Consider the following 15,315-nt stretch of genomic DNA (forward strand, 5'->3'; position numbering starts at 1 on the left):
GTGTTTTAAGATTTTTTTAATGTTTCAGTCTGCTTTATTGAATCCTAGACTCTGTACATATAGGGCATCTTTGGAGAAAAAGGTGTATCAATAGATTTGGGTGACAACACATTTTAAAGTAGTCTGAGGCCATTTTGGGGAAATTAAGAATTCTTTTTCGTAAAATGATAGCCCCAATGAAATGAAAATGACTGATTTCAGTTCTGCTGCAAGGCATCCTCTAGATAGGCATTGGCAAGAAGTCCCCCATCAGGTCCGCCTGCCTGTGACTTCATCTTCTCTTACAATATGGCACAGCCTGTAAGCTGTTTTCTCAGTGTCTCATGTGATCCTCACAACTACTGTGAGGAGGACCAGCTTCCTAGACAGGAGACAGATGAAGATGGAGGGCTAGAGCCTTATGGTTGGGCAGAAGGGAACATCTCGGCTGGCTGACTTCTCACGCTTATGTGAGTGTCCGCGCCTCTCCGCTCGCCTATGAAGAAAGCACTGCTTGGAAAGAGGCTGAGGCTGAGCAGAGACCCAGAGACCCAATTAGTTGTCAGCTTCTGTAGCTCTTGGAGTTCAGCCCTTGTGGGTCAACCCTTCCTGCAGTGCTATCGAAGTGATATTGCTGGGCCTGAGCTAGCAAAGTACTTGCTTTGGAAGACACAGGGTCTGCTGTGCACAGGGTTCCTGTCCCTGTGCATCATGTTAAGGTGCCTAATTCCCTTAAGGGTGATGGGTTCTAGCAGTACAGAGAGGAAGATCTGATTTCCACAGTTTCCATGTTTTCCATGTTTTCCTTTTTAAAGAAAATAACTTTCTAATGTGAAGCAGCCCCAGTAAAGAAGACAGAAAAACATGCAGTTGAATGAACCCTCTTGGGGTTCTCCTCTAAAACAATATCTGGTTGCAGATGGATGAAGCAAAGGTGAGGTGCCCAGACGGACAGAATGACAACTGGGGAGGAGAGACAGATTGTAGCCCTACTGTGTGAATGACCCCTGGCATTTCATTCTCTGTGTTTGATGCTGTGAGTGTGACCTTACTGAAGAACCAAGAGCGTGTCTGAGAAGCCAAGGCACTGCAGGATGAGTTGGTGATGGAGCTCAGTGGAGAGTGGCTGAGTGGTAGAGCATGCATTTACCATGTGCAAGGACCTGGGTTCAGTTCCTAACATGTGCAAACACACCTACATGTGGTACAAAATTGAACGATTTGATCATCTTCTGTGCCTGAAAAATGTAAAGATTCCTGAAACAGTGCCTGACTGCAGGCACCTGACCAAGCCTCTACATACACACATGCATGCACACATACGTGCACATATGCAAACATAGATCCTCTGAGTAAGAGCTCAAACACAATGTAACACAAAAATGCTAGATGGATGCAGAGATTTCTTGGAAATGTCAGTTCCTATCCCTTTGAAAACCTCACTTTGGTTTTCTCCATTCTGTTTTCTGGTAAGAGCATGCGTGGTATATCTCAGACATGATATCAAGTGCCTCTTAGCAGCCTACAGAATTAGCTTTCTTGGGAAAAGGAAAGGTCTCTGATGCACAGCCCCCGTCTCCTGCAAAGGCTGTTGACAGGTACCACTACTTCGGTACCTAGACTCAGCATTAATTGGTAGATTGTTGCTCTAGCTGTAGCTGTATCTATCGAGCTGCATGTGATTCAGAAAGGCCTTTGGTGGCAGGACAAGGGAGAGGGCATAACTGTATACTTGGCAAATCTAGACTTCTCTGATCTCTGACCCTCAATTAGCCTGTTTTGGACCTAAACCCCATGACTCTTGAGTACTGGTGCTGACCCAATCTAGGTGGTAGGAATCACCTAGATTCAAGCTCTGACTCTTACACAACTTCATTATTTGATTTAAAAAAAAAAAAAGAAGAAGAAGAAAAGACAGGTTAGCTTAATCTCTGGGGAGAATTGCAGAGAATTGCAGCCTGTACTCCTTATTACTGAATTCAGGTTTAGCATCAGGCACGCTTTTAAATCAGGGTGTTGGTTGGTCACAATCTTTAGGTCATTTTCCTAGTCTGGCATTCTGGGAAAGACATTTGAAATCCTCCTGTAAGATACTAGGAAGCCGCTCCACCAGAGGGAACCTTCTTACGTGCTGTGCCTCCCAGGGTCGGGTGGATGAGACTCACGGACTTCTGTAACAATCCGCCTCATACCAGTCTGCTAGGCTCCTCAGGTAACTAGCTGAAGTGGGCGTGTGCTCAGCTTTAATGGTCTGTGACAGGAAGATCAAGGCTTCTGTAAGGCGATGACTGGGTTTCCTGACTTCGCTGGTGTGTCTGTAAATCTTTAATTATCCCAGCCTCTGAGAGCAGGTAATTCCTAATGGAGATGACATCAGGAATCAGCGCAGTGCTGCCCGACACCAGTGCCATTTAGTTCTTCCCCCTTCCTGGTCCTAGTGCTTTATTTCATGTGTCCCTGTGAAAGAAAACATCAATACATTTTGACAGTTTAATTTTTTTGAGACAGAATTTCTCTGTGTAGCCCTGGCTATCCTGGAACTCCCTCTGTAGACCAGGCTGGCTTAAAACTGAGAGATCTGCCTGCCTCTGCCTCCCGAGTGTTAGAATTAAAGACATGCGCCACCATCCTAGGTTTGGTCTCCCTTTTCTCAGGCATGGGCCACCACTGCCCTAGGCTCAATTTCTTTTTCCTTAAGGTGACTCCTTTTCTTTTGCATTCAGCTTCTAGTCTTCATTGGGAATTGGAAACAGAGCAGCTGCTGTGTCCCCCACTGCTGGCTCAGTTCATAGATGTGACACTACAGGTCAGAGGACTCAGGCTTTGGGGAAGACGGCTTCTGGAATCACAGTGAAGTTGGTTTGCTCCTCTCAGGAGAAGCCGAGCACAACAGGAATGCATTTTTGAGCCTTGTGCTGGAAAGAGACTGTGCCGTAGGCCCCACTTACCTCACCGCATCTGGAGTACTTGAGTCTAGTTTTCATAAAAATCTCAATCCAGTTACAGCCACCATTTGGATAATTCCCCCTGGGGAGGTGATAGATCTCCTTTTATTGTTTTTTTTTTTTTTTTTTTTTTTTACTGCCATTTTCTTGTCTTGCTCTTCACATCCAAACTTGTCACCTGGTTCTGTGTCATTACTTTTAATTTCTCTTCTCTCATGACCCCAGGTGTCCTGAGGTTTAATTTGATTTATTCCTCCCATGTTACTTTAGATGCTTTTATTAATTTAATTCCAGGTGTGAACAGGCCAGTGCTCTGTGTTGTGTAGGACACCACCTTTCTCCTTTCTGTCTGCTTCCTTTTCTTTAGAGCTATGTCTAAGACCCCTCTCTAGACTTAAGACCTCTGTGAGGACTTCCTTTTCTGCCCTTCACTAGGAACCGACAGCTTTAAGCAGAACCCTTGTAAACCTGTTTCAGTGTTAATTGGCCCGATGGTGCAGACTCAATGCTGTTGTATTCCAGAGCTCGGGGGCCCCAACATTTTCACCTCTTGTATTTTTATTGACAACTGAGAAAGTAAAATCTACCTTTTCACTAGCTAACAGGCAGCTCTTGCTTTCAACTTGGCACAGATTTTTAATTTTCAGTTTTTGAGACAGGGTTTCAGTCTATAGCCTGGACTGGCCTGGAGCTCAGTCTGTAGCCCAGGCTGGCCTAGGGCTCACAGCAGTCCTGCCTCAGCCTGCCTGTGTGGCCATCAGCATGAGTCACTATGCTTAGCATCTCCATCTGAATTCTTAGAACAGAAAATGCAGCAAACCAGAAGTCTTGAGGACTCAAGGATTTAAGGGTGTATGTGTGTATGTTCGAGAGTGTGTGTGCGTACGTGAGTGTGTGTGTGTGTGTGTGTGGCCTAGCAGTTCTGAACTCCAGACTTTGTCACGAGAGCACATTCCCCAGGACTGCATCTGAAGAAAGCCACAATGCCCTCCATGACATATCTATATTTGTATGTTTCCTGATTTTGGAGGGCCAGACTTGGCACACATGACCTCCTGAATGAGTCCTGGCTTAGAAAACCTTTCCTGTAGGTGTGAGGAGCCATTCGGTCCTCCCTGTCCCATGTCCTTTGTAGAAGACGTCCAACGGCAACCTGGGTTTGTATTCACACATTCAGGCCACATGTTAAGTGGCAAATAATATTTAAAGCTGAGAGCTGCCCTGGGTCTCCCAGCTGGGGAATTCCACCTAGACCTGAAATTCAAACAAACTTAGACAGACGCATGTGAGCAATGGAAGGAGGGATGTGAGGGTGTGGAGGGGGAGTGCAAGAACATGCGGACATTTCCTGTTGGAGCTTTCTAAACTGAATAGTGTGTGTTTAAACGAGCAACTTGGGTGTAAGTGACCATTTCACTTGAGTATGTGGTTATTTTTTTGTCTTGAAATCTAAGTGCATCTTGAAGTATCTTTAAAATCAAGGGAAGTGGGGAGGGACTTTTGTTTGCTTTTGCTTTTGTTTGCAATTTCTTACATGCAGGTAAGAAGCATAAACTAGGTAACTTTTTTTGATGGGCCTTAGAGCAAGCCGAAGGGGGAAGATTCAGGCAGATTTCCTCATCGTGGGGCTCCTAAGGGACCTGCCTAACTGGGTCCAGACCGCACCTGCGGTGAGAAGGGCCCTGATCTCCATTTGTAGAACTGGAGCAACTGGCACCCTGACCTTCGACCTTTGGCCAGACATTTAACCAGCCAGTCATTTGCATTTCCAAATAAGAAGAGTGGGGCCTCTCCATTTATTTACCGACTGTTTTAGAAGCCTTGTGCCCAGCCCTGGAGAAAACATAACCAGTAAAGCAGCCATAGCTGGCCAGAACTGCGTAGTCCTCTCTCCGGCGTGTCGGAGTTAGTGGCCTGGGTGAGCACAGACACTGTCATTCTTAGAAAGCTCTGGATGGTTTTTCTAGTGTGAACCCAGAGTTCAGCACCACTGCCTTTGATAAAGCCCAGGTAAGCCTCACACTGAAGACCACAGCTAATGTGGAAGGCAGAGTGCTAATGCTCTTTTCCAGTTGGCAACCCCTAGTCTCCGGCCCTTATCTGGGCCTCTCCCCTCTCTAGGCCTTACCTGCTCTGTCTTCCATGCCCTCTGGAATCCTTTTTTTCTGGACAACAGTTGACTAATGTGACACTGATACAAACTAATGGATGCTGCTTGTCTCCTGTAAGGTTCATTCTTTCCACTTAACACTTCTAGAAAAAAAAATTTGGTCATCTATGGATTTATGTATTAGATAGGAAAAGAAAGTTTGAGTAGGCAGACTTCACCTACCCCAGGGCTTGGCCCTGCTTTCTCCTTCAGGCAAGGCCCTGCGTGAGCAGGACCGTTGGGGTGAGATGTGTGCAGGGACTGAGCTGTCTTCCCTTTTCAGGGCTCAGCCTGGAGCCAGCTTTGTATGGTTGTCAGGCACAGTTAGCTTTCCTGTGGAGCTGGGTGCAGGGAAGACCTCACTTCCTTGTCTTGCTACATACAGGTTGCAGACATTCTTTTTGCAGCTGCTGCTAGCTCCCTCAGTCTCGAGAGCAAAGGTTAATCCCATTTTGAGAGGAGTGACCTGAAATGTGTTCACTCAACCACCAAGAAGACACCACGTACCACTCCGCATGCCACCTCTTTCTTGTCTATAACAGCGTGCCTTTAAGTTTCCCCTAATCGCTTGTAGGGTGTTTCCATTCTCTTTCCAGAGAGATAGAGTGGGCCTTAGTAGGCCTTTAGAAGAGAATCTTAGAAACTTTCCAGATCCTGCCTGTTCCCATTTTCTTGGGCTTCTATATTTGCAACTTCACGCTTGTGATGACTGGGTATTCAACAGTGAGTGTCTCTGTGTGTGCATGTGATACCAGAGATTAAAGGTGTGGGAACACCTTTGCCTCAGTTTTATCCTTCTGAGGGCTTGCTTACACAGTCCTGTCTGTGGAGCCATCATGGAGACTCACTTGTTTCCAGCAGAGGGCGCCCTTTCACTTAAAATCGCAGAGTTCCTTTTCCTCCAGGAATTTAGTTGATTTGGTGGTTGCTGTATTCCCAGCATGTGTTGAAATATCCAAGCTGAGTGCTTTGAGATGTGTCCTTATATTGCCTCGTGCATTTCTACAGATGCAGATGTTTACTGTGTAGACGAATTGCCCATTAGACCTACGATTCGATTCCCTAGTTGTTGGTAGGCAATCTTGTAAGTTGCTACTTCTCTGTTAGTTTCAATTGTATTTGTTATGTCCTTGATTATATTTGTAGGTAATAAAAGACAGTGTTCTTGAAGAGGGAGGTCTCTTAAGGGGCAATTACCTGACCCCTGCCCATTTTTAAGCATGGACATACAGCAAACCTTTTCACATACACACTCCTAACCCTACCACTGTTGACTTGCTGATACTGGCACGGGCAGTCTGGAGGATATATGAATATCCTGAGTTCTCGCCTTCTGGTGCCGACATGTCGTTTACAGCACAGTAGCTCAGTGCTTAGCAGGGTGTGAGCCTTGTGCAGTAAGAGGCCTTAGAACACCTTTGATGATAACTCCTCATGCCTACTCCACAATGCAAAAAGCAAACATTTGCAGAAGGAAGTAGTAGTCACATTTTAAACGTGCAGGTGACTGTATAGGCAGATTCAGGACTTGAACAGAGTCAGCTGTGCCAGATACGGAATGAGGATCCGCTCCTTCAGGTGTGCCACCTGATATTTGTTTTCGCTTAACCCCAGAGAGACTGTATGGATTGAGGCTGGTGTTTTCTGTGTGGTTTGGGGAAGGGTTTTTTGTTTGTTTGTTTGTTTTTTTAGAACCCTCTAGATCATTCTATTGAGTTTGTGGGAAAACATCCGAAGACTAGCTGATGGTAAAGCCTGGGTTTGTAGCTCAGTTCAGAGCCCTTGCAGTCCCTGACCACTGCCTCTTTCCTTGTGGATGGGGAAGCTGATACTCATAGACTCCATCTCCCCCTGCCATCCCTCCGTTTGTCCCTCCCCTTGGAATCCAACGCGGGATGTCAACTATGGTAGACAGTGCTCTGCTGCTGGGCTCCTCCCCAGCCAGTGCGTCAGGACCTGCTCGAAGTCTGCTATCCTTCACCTCCTTTGGGATGCTAGGATGGAGAGCCCGGAAGAGTAGATGAGCAAAAGAAAGATCTAGTCAAGGCCAGTACGCTTTTGTTTGTATGCCACTTTAATCCCCTTCAGCAACCACAGCCTGGAGTTTGCAGACAGCACCCTCAGCCTTTGTTGGGGCTTTCCTAGAACACGCGGACCCCAGCTAAATGGAATCTCATAGTCAGATCAGAGCAGGAGCAGACTTCCTGAAGTCCTAGAAATTAGTATCCATTCTGGTCGGTGGTTACAAGTCTCAGCTATATTTCTGCCAAGTTATGAGAGGCATGTGCAGGGGAGCTTGGCACAGGTCCTTTTTTATGACTGGCGACTCTTCTAACAGTTCCCCGAGCAGCTCTGAAAAGGAAGTGAGAAGGAACATTACCCGGGGGTGGGGCAGGAGGGTGGCATCAGGCAAGAGCACCCTGGAGAGCAGGAACATGTGAGAGTAAGTCTCGCTTTTGTGAGATCAAATCTCTGGTTGGGAACAATGGTGCAGGTGGCTGAGGGTTACTGCTTATGCTGACCGGGCCTACTATCAGTTGTGATAAGAAGCTTCGAAGATAAGAGTGGGGAAGGAAAGCTAGGCTCTACCCCGTGGGTACAGTGCAACTGAGCAGAGAATAGCTGGGCATGTATGGATGCCATAGGTGAGGCCAGCTCAGGGAGGCTGCAGTACAGTGATGGAGCCCCAAATGTATGTAATAGTCTTTATGTTTCACATTCCAAAAGCTTAGATGCGGTGAGTCTAGTGACAAAAGGGGGGGAGGCATTATCAGAGATACAGAAAAATGGATGATATTTGAATAAGATCTAGAGAGAGACAGAGACAGAGAGAATGTGTATGTGTGTATAGTATCACTGACTGGCTTCAGACTTGTAGAAACCCTCGTGCCCGTTCTTCCTGAGTGAGTGCTAAGGTGGAAGGGGAATGCAGTGACTTGCTTTTCCTTAAGATAAGGTTGGCTGGAACTCTTTTTTAAAAAAGAATTACTTATTTTATGTATATGAGTACACTGTAGCTGTCTTCAGACTCACCAGAAGAGGGTATCAGATCCCATTACAGACAGTAGTGATCCACCATGTGGTTGCTGGGAATTGAACTCAGGATCTCTGGACAGGCAGTCGGTGCCCTGGCTGGAACTCGACCTTCCTATTTCTACCCTCCGAGTGCTGCTCTGTAGGTGCACGCTGCCATACCCTGCTCTGAGCATCCTATGAATGTAATCTTCTGAACAGCCACACAAAGTAAAGCAGACAGACTATAGATACACAAACCGAGACTCAGAGAGAGTAATTTGCCCTGCACCATACAGCTGGCTGTGGTAGAAATGGCATCGCAGCCCTACAGTGTCCCTGGCTCCCAGAATGTCCTCTCAGTGGTCATAGGTAGTGCCCCAAACCTGACCTAATTAGGCCAGTTCTTTTATTCTTCTTACCAAGAATTCAAGTGGTGTTTTACTCTAGATGCCCAGGGATGAGGGGCAGAAGAACAGCTGCCATGCTCCTGAGTCCTGAAACCGTCCCATCGCTGGGTGCCCTCAGCTAAGTCCTCTGCTCACTGTTGGAGTACTGCAGTCTAGAGAAGGTGGGGAGGGGGACTTGCCATGAAGAGAAAAGAGGGAAAGAAGGTGAAAAGATCTATATGAAACTGAGGGGAAGATATTCACATTCCTTAGGATGAGACAGTGTTCCTGTAACGCAAGCGTAAGCCACCACCAGAGCCACCATGGAAAATGCTACGTTGTAATGAATTAAGCATGGACATGGGAGTCAGTTTACAGGGTCACCCTGCTAAATGAAGGTACAGATCTGTTTATCCATAGGTCCCATATCCACAGATCCAAATGAGAGTTTACTGACCACGGACAGACTTCTTTCCTTGTCATTATGTCTAAATAGATAGTTACAGCATTGACTGTGTTAGGGGAAATGACCTGGAGATGGTTTAAAACACATGGCTGGGTGCAGACTGTACACAGGTTCTGAACCATTTTATAGAAGTGCCGTGAGCACCACTGGCTTTTGGCACAGAAGCGTGTCCTGCAACCAAGCCCTTGGCTGATGCTAAGGGATGCCAGTCACAGGAAGGCACCGTGTGACTCAGCTCCATTCACTACCCAAGAGAGTCATCCCTATCTTGTTGGCACTGTTAGTGAGACATAAGTCTAGGGGCGCTGTAACCCACAGGTCTCACTCTGCCCTAGCCAGTGACCGTGGGTGGGACTGGCATTTGCCATTGTGCCTGTTTGTAGACCCCTGTCTGTGGAAGAGGCAAAGGGCCCACTGAAGACGATGATGTCATTCAGAGTTCCCTAGGCTTGGTCCTTTGCTGTGTGACGGAGAGAGCTGTGAAGGCTGTGGCTTCCTCCAGCCTGGGCATTCATATTCTTGCTGTGTTATTATACAGGAACTGGGCAAGTCTAATCTTGCCTTCCTTCACTTCACACTGGCTGAGTGAAGGGCCATGTGGGTGTGGAGCTCTGCTTTTGTACTGAGACTGTCTCGTTTCCGGGGGCTACCTTTGGTCCTCGGTATAGACTCAGCTGCTGCCCCCAGGCTCCCTGGTCATTAGTTTTTGTAGTGTGTGTGGGATGTGGAGAGGAAGCTGAGCAGCCTTGGAGAGGAGATGGCGGTATGGAAGCAGTTCAACGCCACAGGCTGTGTTGGTAGCGCATGGCAGGCTGCCAGGAATTAATTTCTTAATCAGGCAAAGCCCATAGCCAGTAGGAAAGAATTGCTTATTGATTAGCAGTTAGCATCAGTACTTGCTTTTCCTGGACAGAGGTGGACTCCGATGAGTTTAGTTTTTTTCTGAGCCGGTGCTTGTTGCTTGACCTGGTAATTGTCTTTCCAGATAAACCTTTTAATTAGTTTCAAACATCTGTCACATTAAAGTCTCTGGAGAGCCCTGGAAGATGTCTGGCTCCAGGATTAGGGACTCTGACTCAGTAAGTCTGAGGTAGAGCCCAGGAACTGCACAGGGTGTTACTGTATAGCCCTTGCTGGTCTGGAGCTCACAGAATCCACCTGCTTCTGTCTCCTTATGCTGGGATGCATTAAGGTATTATTATTTTTTTCTTTTTAGAGAGCACATGTGTGTGGTAGGGCACCTGTGAGGGTGTCTTGCTCCATCATTCTCTACCATGTATTCCCTTAACACAGCCAGCATCTCTCACTCAACCCAGAGCTGGGCTGGCAGACAACAAGCCCCATGTTATGTAGCCATTGCTCTTTCTCACCCACTGAACCGTCTCCCTAGTTAACTTTTCATTTTCATCCTGTAGATTAACTCCAAAGCCTCAAGCATATGACGTACATGCTCTGTTGCTGAGCTACACCCACAGGCCCAGGAATGTACATTTGTGACCCTCAGGCGAAGGTCAGTAGGTCAGATTTCCCCAATGTCTGCCTCTGGACTGGGCCCCCTTTCTCCTGCTGTGGCCCAGTTTCATTGTTTGCGGACGGGTTTATTAGCATCTCTGCTTTATTACCTGTTCTGTTCTCATAGCTTCACAGTCCCTGGAGTAGGAACCAGGTGCTTAGCTCCGTTTTACAGGGGTGAGGGGGTGGAGAGTTGAGGCGTGGGGAGAAGGTAGGTCACAATGAATCAGAGACAGCTGGGAATTGAAGTCTGGCCTCCGTGACTCTCAAACCAGGCAATTTCTAGGCTCTTGTTTCCTCGGTTTGTGATTTCACGTTTGATCATGGTCATTCCCTAGGCCTCCACTCATCATGCTTGGGCGAGCAGGTCACAGCTGACTCTGAAGCAGACGACCTTAGTGCCGGTGTGTCAAGTGTATGAGCCTGTCACGGTGTGGGACTGACTAGTCCTCTCCTCTCTGTGCTTGCTTGCTTCTATCACTTTGGAACACATTTTAGATAAGGGCCTAGAGGGGGACGGAGTAGTATCTGCAGCATGCTGGACATGTGCAGGTAGGATCACAGGCTGGAGCTTCCCGTGCCTGGCTGGACCCATCAGGGTCTCTCTGTGAACCCTGGCCAGCCTAGAGCTGTCTGTGCTCTCTTGCCACTGTCTCCTAAGCGCTGAGACTGTGAGCATGCACCTGGGTGTACTCTTTTTGGGAGTTGGGGGACAGGGTCTTACTCCAAGGTCTGTAGCCTTGGGTGACCTGGAGCTCACTATGTAGAGCAGGTGGGTTTCAAATTCACAAAGCCCCACCTGCCTCTCTGTCTTCCTCGTGCTGGGGTTAAAGGCATGAACCCTTAAACATGGCTGGATCCATTTTTAAAGACAAAAAACCAAAAATCCCGAGAACTCAGTCAAATTATTAAATGTTACTTAAATTTTCAAATATAAACCAACATTATGTTCTCTTAAAACTAGTCTTTATACAGCTACAAAACCAGATTTACAAGTTAAATATACATGAAGCCACAAGGCCAGTATTATTAAAATCAATAATGTTGATATTTTTGTAATTTAGTATGACAAATGTGTCTGACACTAAAGCCAAGCCACGCTTTGGGAGTCTGGGCTTGCTGGCCCAAGCTCAGCTTCTCTAGGCTTTGCTCTGCTCATGCCTCCAGTTTCTCCCTTTTTTTTTTTTTTAAATCACGTTTAGAGCCATTGAGACTGTAATTGCATGGTTCCCTCTGCCTTCCATTTTGTGCATAAAAACATATTTTTCATTTTAGCTTCCACCTCTGTTCATTTCTTAGGAGCCCAGAACAATGAAAGCTGTGCTGAAACTCACGCAAATACAGGTGCTGAAATCCTGTGCAGGGCTGTTTCAGGTAGTCCCTGGGGGCCAGCTAGATGGCTCAGTGGATAAAGGCGTGTGTCACCAAACCTGACAACCAGAGTTCAGTTACTGGAACCCACTTGGTAGAAGTAGATAACCCGCTCCGTAAGCTGTCCTCTGACTACACTTGTTCAGTGGCTCATGTGTGTACATACCACACATATACACAGTTTTTGTAATTAAAAAAGATAGCCACCCCAGCAGTCCAGACCATGCCTTAAGTAAGTGAATCTAAAAGTTAGCAAAATAAAACGAGAGTCTTCAAGCATTTATTCGTGGACAGAAGTTGAAAAACAAAAACAAACTGCAAACTGAAGTCTGTTGGTTTTCAAGCTTTGACTATGAAAGGCTATCTCCTGTTTCCTAGTAGGAGTCCCATGCTCATGCTTTAAAAAGAAAAAACAAAACAAAAACAAACAAACAAAAAAACTTACCTCCTAAGTTGCATTTATTAATGACAATTTCCTTAAGGCACAAAATAGTGTCATCTGAGAACTTGTGACAGAGCTACCAATTTAAGTTGCTTTTATCTAAGTCGAAAGGAGAGATAGTATCTATGTGCTCCATAGGGCAAGTGGGACATTTTCCTTTAAGGTCTGTGTAAAAAGGCCCAGGACCACCACCTTCTGGAGTCCTTTAGGGGGACTCCTGGAGGTCTAGGGAGGCCATTTACACCCGCACCGAACTGGGGAGAATAAAACTGGGTGGGCCCAGTTATGTTAGGTTGTTGTGCTTCTTGGTAAAGAAGGAAAAAAAAAGAGAAGACAATACAACAGAAGGCGCCATTCCAGTACCACACTGAAAAGAAACACAAAAACAAGAGAGCAGCATGTTTTGAACAGCTTGCGTGGAAAAAATATTGACTGGGGAGTTTGGACAGCACTGTTCATTTTCTCTCACCGCCCTCATTATTTGTCTTAAGGAGCAGGAGCCAGCCACGATTCTGGCAAACAGGCCAGAGGAAGGTGTTTGTGTGTGTGTGTGTGTGTGTGTGTGTGTGTGTGTGTGTGTAGAGGCTTGTCGCCCAAGGGGAAATTAAGACCAAGACCCAGTGGCTCTGGGCCAGCATGAAGCCGGGGGTGGGGGTGGAGGGGGAGGTGTTAAAGCTTCTTCCTCCTGGCCTGTCTCTGAGTTCTACTGAGGCTCGGCATCCATCACTAAGGCCCCTCTCCTTCAGAGCACAGCAAGGAGACGATGAATCCCTGCCCTTGTTTCTTTCGGCTGGGGAAAGGATGCAGGGGTTCCATTGGTTTTTTCGGTCCGCCCTTCTTCTGGAGTTCAGACCTCCAGTTCCCGCAATGGGGGTCAGGCCGGAGCATCCACGCGCAGGGAAAAAACTTGACTCCATCAGTTCCTCGGAGCCGGCGGATTGGATTGAGCCCCGCCTGTCTGTGTGTGGGGCGTGGCCTGGGCGCGGGGCGTGGCCTGGGCGCGGGGCGTGGTCTGGGCGCGGGGCCTCGGGCGGCGACCAGCCAGAGGAGGAAGAACATGGCGGGCGCAGCAGGGCCAGGGTCCGGTCCGGGGGCAGCGGGTGGAGATGGAGACGATTCGCTCTACCCGATCGCGGTTTTAATCGACGAGCTCCGCAATGAGGACGTGCAGGTACTAGGCTGGGCTGGGGAGCCGAGGCGAGGGCGGAAGCGCACATGGTAGGGAAGCGGAAAGGCCGGCTCAGCCTTGGGGGCGACCCCGGGGTGGCAGAGTCGTATTCAGCCCCGGGACGGGTCGGGACGGAGGCGTGGGGCGGCGGGTCCGCGGTGGTCCGTCTCAGCTCCGGCTGCCCTCCTCCGACCCTCTGGGGTGGTGGCGTCCATCTGCTCCCGGCAGTGGGCGGGGAACCGGTTCGCGCCTCGGATGGACCAGCGCAGGCGGGCTGCGGGGCCGCCGGGAGCGGAGGAGCGGCCCGGGGCCCCCGTTCCCTTTGAAGTGGTGCGGAGTGTCTGTCGGCGGGCAAACTAGCTGGGCTGGTTGGGTGGAAAGAGCGCGGCGGCTGATTAACCCAGATGAGTGGTGCATCAGTTGTGATAGAACTTTTCCCTGAAAAGGGAGGAGTTGTGCTTAACCGTTTCTTTCACCTGCTTCTCTCCGTCCAGAGTTCTCTCTTTTCAGAACCTCTCACTGTCCGCGTGTTTTCATTCATTCATTTCTTCCCCGGCCCTTCAGTGTTCTCCCTAAGATAGTTTCTGGCTAATGACGTGTTAAACGGTCCTTGAGTTTTCCTAGGATTAAGATCTAAGTGAAAGGCTCATTCATCATTATACTGTGTCCCAGTATCTCACCTATTTGCTTCTTTGACCAGAATTGCAATCATCTCTTTGCTTTGTTCTCCCTCCTACTTTGTTTTTAAAGCTCCGTCTCAACAGTATTAAGAAGTTATCAACTATAGCTCTAGCACTCGGGGTAGAAAGGACTCGAACGGAACTGCTGCCTTTCCTTACAGGTTTGTGTCCCTTGAAAGGTACACGCTCCATTTCTATTGGCTTTTAAACTATTTTTATTTTATTTTATTTTTTAGTTTGTTACCTAGAGTAGCCATAAGTACTAGACTGAGCTTGCCTTCTGCAAGGTGTATAGAAATGCTACATATAGTCAGACATACTCAGACATAAACCGTGTAGCTAGTGGGAAGGTGATTGATGTGAAATATGGATTTCTTTGTAAATGATTTATTTTATATGCATTGGTGTTTTGCCTGCATGTAAAAGTGACAGATCCCCTGGAACTGGAGTTACAGGCAGTTGTTAAGTTGCCATGTGGGTGCTGGGCATTGAACGCTGCTTCTCTGGAAGAGCAACCAGTGCCCTTAACCACTGAGCCATCTCTCCAGCTCCAGGATGTGAGTTTCTTAATAATTGTGTGAAACATTCAGGAAGACTTGTGATAGTCATCTATAAGATGGAACACAGGGCCCCCAATATAGGAGCTAGAGAAAGCACCCAAGGAGCTGAAGGGGTCTGCAACCCTATAGGTGGAACAACAATATGAACTAACTAGTACCCCCAGAGCTCGTGTCTCTAGCTGCATGTGTAGCAGATGATGGCCTAGTTGGCCATCACTGGGAAGAAAGGCCCCTTGATCTTGCAAACTTTATATGCCCCAGTACAGGGGAACGCCAGGGCCAAGAAGTGGGAGTGGGTGGGTAGGGGAGCAGGGCAGGGGGGCGGGGCAAGGTATAGGGAACTTTCGGGATAGCATTCGAAATTTGAAATGTATATAAAGAAAATATCTAATAAAAAAACTGACAAAAAAAAAAAGACTTGTGATTTAGAGAGGGATGGAAATGCTTTTAGGATTATAGTTGCGACTGTTCTGTGAGTGCCAGCTCAGTGGGCCTTGCCCCTGTGGTAACCAACTGTTGTTATTTTCAGATACTATTTATGATGAAGATGAGGTGCTGTTAGCTCTTGCCGAGCAGCTGGGAAATTTCACTGGTTTGGTGGGCGGTCCTGACTTTGCCCACTGTTTGCTGGTGAGTACTTTT

The 15,315-nt window shown here is 47.6% G+C and overlaps 1 protein-coding gene across 5 annotated transcripts in view; it reads left to right on the forward strand.

Moving 5' to 3' along the window:
* Positions 1-13,269: 13,269 nt before the first annotated feature.
* The window catches only part of Ppp2r1b (protein phosphatase 2 scaffold subunit Abeta), a 36,901-nt gene continuing 34,855 nt past the window's right edge, over positions 13,270-15,315 (forward strand). For 4 of the 5 annotated variants that reach the window (XM_021172916.2, XM_021172919.2, XM_021172920.2 and 1 more), the window contains exons 1-3: positions 13,270-13,436; positions 14,184-14,274; positions 15,203-15,303. In XM_021172916.2, coding sequence (XP_021028575.1) covers positions 13,323-13,436; positions 14,184-14,274; positions 15,203-15,303 — 306 coding nt within the window. In that variant the 5' untranslated portion in view covers positions 13,270-13,322. The remainder of the gene's footprint in view (positions 13,437-14,183; positions 14,275-15,202; positions 15,304-15,315) is intronic. The other variant, XM_021172917.2, reaches the window with a different exon arrangement.

The sequence above is a fragment of the Mus caroli genome, chromosome 9 (assembly GCF_900094665.2).
Source record: "Mus caroli chromosome 9, CAROLI_EIJ_v1.1, whole genome shotgun sequence".
Taxonomy (NCBI): domain Eukaryota; kingdom Metazoa; phylum Chordata; class Mammalia; order Rodentia; family Muridae; genus Mus; species Mus caroli.